The sequence below is a fragment of the Brienomyrus brachyistius genome, chromosome 11 (genome assembly GCF_023856365.1).
Source record: "Brienomyrus brachyistius isolate T26 chromosome 11, BBRACH_0.4, whole genome shotgun sequence".
Classification (NCBI taxonomy): Eukaryota; Metazoa; Chordata; class Actinopteri; order Osteoglossiformes; family Mormyridae; genus Brienomyrus; species Brienomyrus brachyistius.
In genome coordinates this window covers 20,286,944-20,297,167 of record NC_064543.1, presented here as the reverse complement: position 1 = coordinate 20,297,167, position 10,224 = coordinate 20,286,944, and the positions used below count along the sequence as shown (strand labels likewise).

General features: G+C 42.9%; 1 protein-coding gene across 1 annotated transcript; it reads left to right on the top strand.

The window, feature by feature from the left end:
• Positions 1 to 1,323: 1,323 nt before the first annotated feature.
• Positions 1,324 to 9,023, top strand: LOC125704281 (purine nucleoside phosphorylase-like). The gene is made up of 6 exons (XM_048969713.1): positions 1,324 to 1,482; positions 3,509 to 3,678; positions 5,457 to 5,560; positions 6,245 to 6,420; positions 6,843 to 7,033; positions 8,204 to 9,023. The coding sequence occupies exons 1-6, from the start codon at positions 1,463 to 1,465 to the stop codon at positions 8,398 to 8,400; spliced, it is 858 nt and encodes a 285-aa protein (XP_048825670.1). The 5' UTR covers positions 1,324 to 1,462; the 3' UTR covers positions 8,401 to 9,023.
• The last annotated feature ends 1,201 nt before the right edge of the window (positions 9,024 to 10,224 follow it).

The following is a 10,224-nucleotide window of genomic DNA, read 5'->3' as shown; positions in this document are numbered from 1 at the left end:
TATGAACTGGCGGTGTGGTTTGAACTGATCGATGAAGCTCTTCAAAAGAATCTTCTATTACTCTCACTCAAAGGGTTTTGCCCCGCTCACACATCGCAGGGAAATCATTATTATCGATCTCGTATCTTGATTCCGCTCGGTGTGAGACTGGCAGCTTCAGTGAGTAGCTGCGTATTAGCACTGTAGAACATATCTATCTATCTATCTATCTATCTATCTATCTATCTATCTATCTATCTATCTATCTATCTATCTATCTATCTATCTATATATGTTTGTTTATAATATTAGAGTGACAGCACTGTAATTTTACCATATAAGCCAACCTGTATCACCTCAACAACGGACCCAAAGATTGGATTAATAACTGCTGGTGGGGCTGTTCTTTGAGACAACTTTGCCTATACTGTACAATGCAATGGTCAAACGCAGTCACCGAATGTCGGAATGAACATTTTGCATAGGCTTACATGCTAACAGATTTGTTAAACACATGGATCTCATACCTAACGTATGGAATTATACCTTTTCATAGTACCAACTGTTTTGTTAACAGCACAATAACAATGGCAATAACAATAACAATCAATAGAAATACAATAAGGATCCAGCAGCTACTCCGCTTGGACCCCGAATAATAATAAACGAATATAAATTAAATTACCAATGCAAAAAAGGTGAAGCAATTTAATCAACATTAATATGTATGCAGTTGTATAACAATATCGACAAAGTTATGTCTCTCATTACAATTAATCATCTCCCTCAAGCTTGAACAATCACTGCGCCGGTTAGCCCGATATTTTTTATAATTTTATAGCTTTCAAACGCTTATGCTGGTCAAGTTCGCTGGGAGCCTATAACTCAGGCAGCAAAAGCACATGGAAAGGGGCATCCTGGACGGGGTTAATGTTCATTGCAGGGCACACATTCGCACGTTCATTGATTAATGAGCAATTTCGAAAGGCCAAAAAGACTAAATGTATATCTTTGGATTACGGGTTGAAGCCGCGGGATACTGGGGGATCGCGCAAAGCCACGGAGGCGAGCCAGTAAACACACTCGTGATAAACCTGAGCGCTGGGGTTAAGGCTGCAGTGCTACCCGTAGAGCCACCAGCAGTCACTTCCAGCAGTAAACCCTTCTTCTGTTGTGTTACTTGTTCATAACCAAGCAGAATTCGTTTTCGGCATATCCTGATTGCATCTTAATGGGTTTCTCACTGATATATAACGTTTCCAGTTGCGACCACAAGCAATAATTATAAGTGGATTTTAATGGTATTAGAGAGGGATAGATAGCGCCTCCTCCCCCTCCGTCAAACTGCCCCGTCATTCGAAGGACGGACCCTAGAAGTCGGTGACACCTGTGGTGCGATCGCGAAGATCCAGCTGACATTAGCAAACCCGCATAAGCAGAGCGCCTCCTTAGGTACCGAACAAGCTCCTCGGCACCAGTCGCCATGTCTGCCATGAAGCACAGGTAGGATGTCAAGCATATTACCGTATAAAAAGGGCCATCACTTTATTCGATATTCTGCGGGGTTCGATTTCTCTTTAAACTAACTTTACTACAGAACACCAATGATTACTCACAATAAAAGACTGCGATGAAAGAAAAGGAGAAAACCCTAATTAAAACAGGCTGACTTTTACGGAATTTTTTTTAAAAATAAATTTGTATTTGTATTTATTCGTGTGATTTTTGGCCAGGTGCATGAATGCTGGTTGCAAACAGAGGATAAAGTAGCAAAAGCATTAAATATAGGCTACATACATTAAGTATGTAACTTTATTTATGTAAAATAATTTGACTAAATTTAATCGTTTGTGATGTATCTTTAAAAGAAGCATCAGAGTTATAGGCATTTTAAAAACGCCTGGACATCAGAGCGTCATATTTTGGGATAAACATTTAGTTTATCGTGTAGCTACAGTACCAGTGGCATATTCGTTTGTATAAGTATTATTACATATTATTGCGTTAATTTTCTTATAAACCGGTGTTAAGTATGGTCTGTGTTGTTTCCAAGCAGGGAACTACCGACAGCACCCTGGACAGCGTAACCCGGGTGCACTTGCCCCCATTAACCACCGTTAGGGGATTTTATCTATCTGCAACCTTATCTGTTTTGGACAGCAGGTTCATTCGTGTAGTTGCCACTTTTGCCAGAAAGGACAGCTTCCCCAAGCAGCGACAAAGCCCAGTTTCAGTTTAACGTGTCACATGATATTGCGTGATCAGAGTACAGCACTGACGCTGATCTGTTCGCAAAAGGGGAAACATACAGCAGTTATGAAAAACTGCTAAGAGCGAGTGATAAAAGTGTTGCCGTCGTCCAGTGCATTCGGTCAATAATTATTTACTCAATTATTGTGTGTCGAAGAAGATTAAACCTGGCATAACGTTACCCCTCCTGCAAACCAATCTCAGGTTATCCATTCAAAGACCCCTTCACAGATGAAAACTTTATTACTTGAGTTCTGGTTTGTTGGTGCTCTGCAGATGACTCAGAGGAGTAGGTGACCTTTGCCATTTCTCTGAAATGAGTTTTATAGTTATCTATAACAATGGTGTTATCTGCAGCAGAAGGCAATCCCAAGAATTAGTCACTGAGTAGACGTACAGCACCACATATTGAACTAATCATACGTTATATAAAATGTATTTTTAAAACATTAATTAAATGTCATTTTACATGTTGGAGGTTATTATTCTGTGTTGACAGCCACATAAGTGCTGCATAGGCAGGCAGACTTAACCCTAATCCAATTATCCTGTAGATGTCATGGAAATCTGTACAGAGGACCTCTGTACTTGCGTTGCTGTGCTGTTGTCTTTGCTCTGCACACCCCTGTTTAACTAGTGTGTTCGTTGCAAGCTGATCTCAACCGATTGCTTGACCGGGCTGCGCTCAAGTGAACCATTTGCCACAATTAGCAAAATTAAATCAAACTTTCGTCAAGTTAATACCCATTACAGTGTGAAATTAGCACAATTTCTTGACAATATTTAAATGAATTACTTTAATTATATGCACTAACATCCTATTAGTATACACATAAAACTTATTTTAACCATATGAATCAGTATTATGATAATGCACACTTGTATACACATAAACTCATTCACGCATATGTACAATCACACACACACTCGCACTGTATGAATAGAAACTGATTAGTTTGCATTAACCCCATGAGGAAATTCTCTTTATCTGCCCCATCTTGCTTTCCATGAGACACACAGACAGGTGAGAGCAAGCTTGGGGGTCACAGCATAGGGTCAGCTAATGGGCAGGACCCTGGAGTTGGGTGTTATGGGCCTTGCTGAAAGCCTCAAGGGCCAGCTCTGGGATTCAAACCAGTGACCTTCTGATCATGGGCAAACCTGCTGAGTCGCACAGCACCCCCTACTGGAGCAGTGCTGAGAGTGCGCCTTTGCCTAACCGAGGTCGCTGTTGTGTGTGACACCACCTGATTGGCTTCTCTATTCCTGTCACCCTCAGCTACACATACGACGACTACAAAGAAACTGCAAACTGGCTCTTGACTCGCATCGAGCGGCGCCCCACTGTGGCCATCATCTGTGGCTCAGGCCTGGGTGGCCTGGCTGACCTTCTGGAGAAGAAGAAGACGTTCCCTTATGAGGAGATCCCCAACTTCCCCAGGAGCACTGGTCAGTGCTGGTCTTGCCAGCGGCATCTGTGGCCCTGCCCACACTGGGGGCGGGCGGGGGGAGGGGGGGGTCCTCCGAGGCGTCGCTGCCTTTGTTTACATTGTCGAATAAACGAGGCTCATGATGCTTTTCCATTCATTTGCGAAATGCGACATTAAACAATCACGAAATCAATAGAGTCATTTAAGGTGTGGGATGCATCAGGGTCCACAGTATATTTATAACACGTCGCCAAATGAAATGACGCCGGATGATTCCATGGAGACTTGCCTCAAGGGCAGGTCCACCCAGTAATGAGTCAGACTAATCAAACGAGAAGCCTGTCGCTAAAGAAGTTAGCAGCAAATTAACAAGCCACAGCCGCTGTCCTAGGCTGCGGGCTTGAAGTTACTACTCAAGGACTCAGCGACAGACTCAATGTCCGAGCCATGACTCTTCATTAAGGCCTTTAATAAACAGACCCAGAGTGCCAGCAGCAGAGCTCATAGTCTTGATTGACCCTCAGATGGTTCAGACTGTTTCCAGGCAAGGTTTCATTGCCTTTAAGACAGTTACAGTTGTTGTGTTAATAAAGTTGCATCTCAAAGCCAAAATATGGCCTCCTCTTGTGAAATATGCATCATTCACAGCTGGGCATGACATGACTGTTACGGTGTGGCACGGAGGAAAGACGACCCTCAAAGTGACCCTCAGACAAAAGGGGTGTTATTGATCAAAAAAGTGGAACTCCACAAATAAACAGAATATAAGGACCATGAGGGATCGAAGACAAAGCAGGTAGACAACAAGAACAATGTAGGGAGCAACACAGGAGCAAATGAGGAACAGAATACAGGCACACTAGGGCTAGACAAAGGACAGGTGTGAGCCATAACCAATTAACCATACACTGAAGACTAAAGAAACAGGACACAGGTGAGGGTAATTAACAGCACTAGGAGATATTGGGAACATAGGTAAACGGAACATAATGGGGGTATTGCCCAAAGATGGATTTTTTTCATTAGTCAGATGGGAGGATTGTCCAGTAGGAATGTAACTTACCTCTGTTCCTATTGGGCAGATTTCACATTTGGCTGAAGTTGCACAGCTAGCTGAGAAATTGTGCTTTCTGAAATACCGACTGGAAGCGAAATTTCTCAGCTGGGTTAACTTAAGCTAGATTGGGCAAGTCTAGGTAAGTACCGTTTCTGTTGGACAATCATGACTTCTAGCTTAAGTTAACCAAGTTAAGTGAGAAATCTTGCTTTGTTGAACGCCCCTAATAACTGAACAAGACACAAGGCAAGGTAAACTTGAATCAAAGACACAAAAACAAATATCTAAACCGAAATACAATAACAATTAGCCAAGGTGACAAACAAAAATCAAAAAAATCGAATGAGACCAGCCTCAAACCCATGATAGTTGGGGTACTCAGTACTCGCAAGACACTCAGCTCACGCAGACACATGGCAGCCTGGGGAGCAGGGGAAAGGGGGAACACACTGGGACCCGTGTAACATGCAAGACTAGGGGAACTAAAAATGGGATTGACAGCAACACCAGCTGGCCAAGCAGGGAAACAGATCGACAGAGATGGATCCTGACAGTGACGCTATATATTATTAGTGAGCGGAATCTAAAAATGCAAGTGAGCAATTAGAACACTTTCGAGGGCTTTGAGGCCAAAGGACTGGCTGCTGGCTTTGCTGATTCTGCTTCTGTTGGTTTTGCTGGTCTCTTCCTCCAGTTCCCCCCCATCTTGATCATCTCTTCATTGTCCCGCCCCTCTGCAGTGCAGGGTCACGCTGGCCAGCTGGTCTTCGGGGAGCTGAATGGGAAACAGTGCATTTGCATGAAGGGCCGCTTTCATTTCTATGAGGGTTATAGTGTCGCCCAGGTGAGTCAACCTTACCCCCCTCACCCCCCTCCCCCCAACCCCCTCCATATGAGTCCTCTGCAGGGAACCCTCGCTGTGCTATTTAAAGGGTGAATCTAAATTTCTCTGGTAAAACAAAAAAGAACTACATGGAGAGGTAGAAATGCAGAACTTCTATGTTGTCCTGCTTTGAATGATTGTTTTAGTAGGAAGTTTGCATAATGTTTCAGAATAAATTCAGTATATTGATATGCACAGGTTTTTAGCTAGATAGCGTCTGATTGTCCGGTTCCAGTATCCCTTGGTGCTGCCGGAATCTTGGCGGATTCCGGAGTTAATAGCACACTGCATATAACAGCATATAAAGCAAACTGGTTTATGAGTGACTGTGTGAATGACCTTTGGCGAACAGCACAGTGCAGTCAGCTTCATTAGCCAGGAGCATGCAGCTAACCATCACCGGCTCACATCCCGCGGCTTCCTGGCCTCTCGTAAAGCTCGCTCATCGGCCCTTGAGAATGACCTGATGCATGACTTTAAAATAAAAGGTTAAATTCTGGGCTCTTATTAGACACAGACATGCTGTGGAGGCTGCATCCAGGTGATGATGGGACAAAATCCCATAAAAATTCTGTTTGCATGCTTTCTGCGGGGATGCATGACATCTGTCCCGCTAGCCTCAGACGGCTCTGACATACCCGACAGCTGACATACCCCGTGAGGGTCTTCCGCCTTCTGGGTGTGGAGACTCTGATCGTCACCAATGCTGCCGGAGGGCTCAACCCCGAATTCCATGTCGGTGACATCATGGTGATAAAGGATCACATCAACATGCTGGGATTCGCGGGCCAGAACCCGCTGTGCGGCCCCAACGACGAGAGGTGATGCCCCCCCCCACCCCTGCCTGCCTGGAATACCTGCCTGTTCTGCATTTGTTTCACATTTTCAATTTTAAGCAAGTTTTTTTTTTCATTCTGTAATCACAACCGCGGTGCCAACAAGGCTGTGGTATTTATTTGCCTGTAATCATATTATTCTCCCAGGTAAAGTACGTATAAAAATAGTATTTACAACAGTGTTTATGATGTATACAAATAAAAATTTAATATCTTAGTATATAATATTCAAAGCTGCAATGGGTGAAATGTAATAGCCATGTGGAAAATTTCCCCTGCACAATCAGAAGTATATCTATCTATCTATCTATCTATCTATCTATCTATCTATCTATCTATCTATCTATCTATCTATCTATCTATCTATCTATCTATCTATCTATCATTGTCACATGCCCCCCCCCCAGGTTTGGAGTCCGCTTCCCCAGCATGTCCGATGCCTATGACCGTGACTTGTGGCGTCTGGCCCGGGACGCGGCCCGTGAGCAGGGCTGCTCCTCTTTCCTCCAGCAGGGGGTGTACTGCGTGCTGGCGGGCCCATGCTTTGAGACCATCGCTGAGTGCAGACTGCTGCAGAAGCTGGGGGCTGATGCTGTGGGTGAGTGCCGGGGGGTGGGAGGCAGGCGCGGGAGGTGACTTCGGGATTCTTCCAGTCCACTGTTTCTCAGAGTTGTTTGACTCTGTGTGGGGAAACTCTCGCCCCTTGACAGTGCACAGCACTCTGGTGTTTTTAGTGCAGTGCTGCAGCTGACTCTCCTTTGCTGCTCCCACTTTCTGTCTGAAGCCCCCCCCCCCCTTTAACTGTAACCATTGCTTTTCAGTCCTTTACTGCTTAAATTCCATCGCTGGCTCTCTGGTCGCTTTTCCATTGCACCAGGTACCGTGTTTTTGGTACCAAAAGTACAGAACTTAAAGGTGTTGGTTTTCCACTGGCTTAAAACTGGTACGGGCACCAAATGACATCACAGCACGAGGCGGGTCTTTTGTACTGAATTTGAAAGATGGCTGCAGTGCAGTGCTGATGATGTATCTGCAATTTTCAATTTTCAATTTACAATCGAATATGCTGAATTGATTCTGAATCAGAATCAGAATCAGATCATGACGCTTCAAAACTTTTACTTATGTATTAGTTGTCAATGGGATTATCACATGGGATTATCACATCGTTAGTCAGATAGATTAAAATCAGCCTTTTTCTTACCTTCAGTTCTGCACGGATATTATAGTGCACATGGTTTAAGTTTTGCTAAAACATATTTACCCTGTCATAGGAAAAAACTTGACAAGTTTAGCAATTTTGGTGATTTTTCCTTTTCAAGATTATCTAGTATATGTTTCAAAATCTGCTTAAAGTTTACCTCCGCTGCTTTTACATGAGCGTTTCATTCATTTCCGAGTCAGTCATAATCATTTTCATCCTTGCTTTTTAAATCACTCCTAGATGGGTTTATGAGAAATATATGTTGAACTCCATTTTTGCTTTATAAATACACCAAAATTTATAACAACAAAATACCGTGCTGTCCTAGTATATCATATAAAATACTTTATCGTGCCGTCCTCATTTTCTTATATCTAGTCTTCTAATCAGATCACAGTTGAAGCTCGCATCTTTCGTTTGATACTGGTGCTTGACTGGAAGTCGGTGGAAAAGGAGCCATAGAATTACCGAAAGTACCGTACCAAAAGTATGGTACCTGGTGGGGTGGAAGAGTACCCTTTGACTCAACAGCCTTCTGCTGACTACACTTTCACTGCATTCAAGGGATGAGCACTGTTCCAGAGGTTCTTGTGGCCCGGCACTGCGGACTGAAAGTCTTGGGCCTCTCCTTGATCACCAACATGGCAGTGATGGATTACTGCAGCAGCAAGTGTGCCAATCATGAGGAGGTGCTGGACACCACACATATGAGGACCCAGGACCTGCAGAAGCTGGTCAGCAGCTTAATTGTCAAGCTGTAGGTGGTGTGTAAGACCATGCTGTTGACCAGTGTGTGATGTCTACATTTCCTCTATCAATTCATCCAAAAAAACTAATTATACTAATTCTACATGGCAACTCTATGGCCAATCGTCATAGATAAAGTTTTTTGCAGATTGGAAAAATATGTGAGTTTCTATATCATTCGTGTACTACTGTGTGAACTTTCCAGAATGGAACCAATATTGAAATTATTCCAGCTAAAAATGGGGAGGTTTGGTCTTCTTGATTGTGGATCAGATGCTAGAATTAGTTTGTGGAAAAATGCACAAAATGTAGCTGTGGAATCCTGTCTTGGACATACATCACCAGCGGTGGCTGACTGGACGCTACGCAGATACAAAGAGAAGTGTTTCAGCATCCTCTGCCCCTCAGGACAACACGTTGGTGCTGTTGAAGACAGTACAGACAGCGACTGTGCTTTACTGTACATGCCGCACTGCGCTTTGACAGAAATGCAGTTTGGATTCTTTGTAAGTACAGGGGATTAAATTAATGTAATATGACACTACTACATCTTACACTGCATGTATATTTTCTGTTCATTTGCAAAAGTTATTAAACATATAAATTTGGCCCATTCACCACCAAGACCAAACTGTAATGACGCAGTCTTTCTTGCTCAAGCTCAGGTATTTCCTGTTGATCGCTGTAGTGGCTGGGAACAAGCAGCTAGTGCCTGTTTCCAGAACTCTGTCCAGCGCTTCCTCCTGTCTCACTTTGTTTTCCGTTCCTGAGGCATCGGGCTGTGGATGGCGCCCTTGCAGCCCAGTGGATGACTCAGCAGGTCACATGACCGTCCCCTCAGACTTCACTCCAGTGTTCCTATAACTTAATGAAGTATCCTGTTACATACAGTACTACAGAGATTACTAGAGTCACTTCTGCTAAAATGCGACTAATGCATTCCTGAAAAACCTCGTCATTTTTAATACTGAGTACTAAAATACTCATACCGAGCAGGAACAACAGGCTTAGGGGAATGAGACTCCAAACTTAGTAACTAAATTATAAAAACTGTGATGATCAGAAGGTTGCTAGTTCAAATCCCAAAGCATACTTGTACTAATGGCAATAATGTAAGTATATGCATTTTAAATAAGAAATAATGAGAAATAATGATAAATTATATCATAAACATTTCCTATGAGCAAAATAAAGTACTGTAGATTAGAGGAAAGCAACTTCTAAAATTTTGCATGCAACGACAATGGATTTAAAATTAAAATTATAACACTGAACAATAATAAATTCTCTAATATAATTAGAATAAACTAGCTGCATGTTTTATATGTTAATTTGTGAAATATTTTTCGATTTTTAGAATTAGCCTTGTGCACCTGTGCGGTGCATGAATTTACAAAATGTTTGATTCGTTTAGATTTGATAACCAGTTTGACCGAGTCACTAAAAAGAACCGGTTTAAAAGAACAATCCGTTCACGAATGAAACTTCACCGTCGTTCACTTGGATAGCTGTTTTTGCGTGCAATCTCCCGTAGGAAATGAGACTGACCAGCACTACTACGACAAGTTCAATAAACATTGCATGAAGAATCCATACAAATTTAAAGCTGTACACAGCACAATGTATATAAAGCTCCATCACACGGAAAATCGCTTTTTGGGACGACCGTGAGAAGGTTACGTGGCTTTAGTCCTTGTGCGATAGGCTCACGGTTCACTGGCTCCTTATATGGGAACATTGATTGCCGAAGAGCTTGTATTGAGCCGGCCTGCATGTTTGTACGGTAAAATGTTTTATGAGTTTGTACTCTGTTTAAAGAGGGCAATGGGGGTGACGTT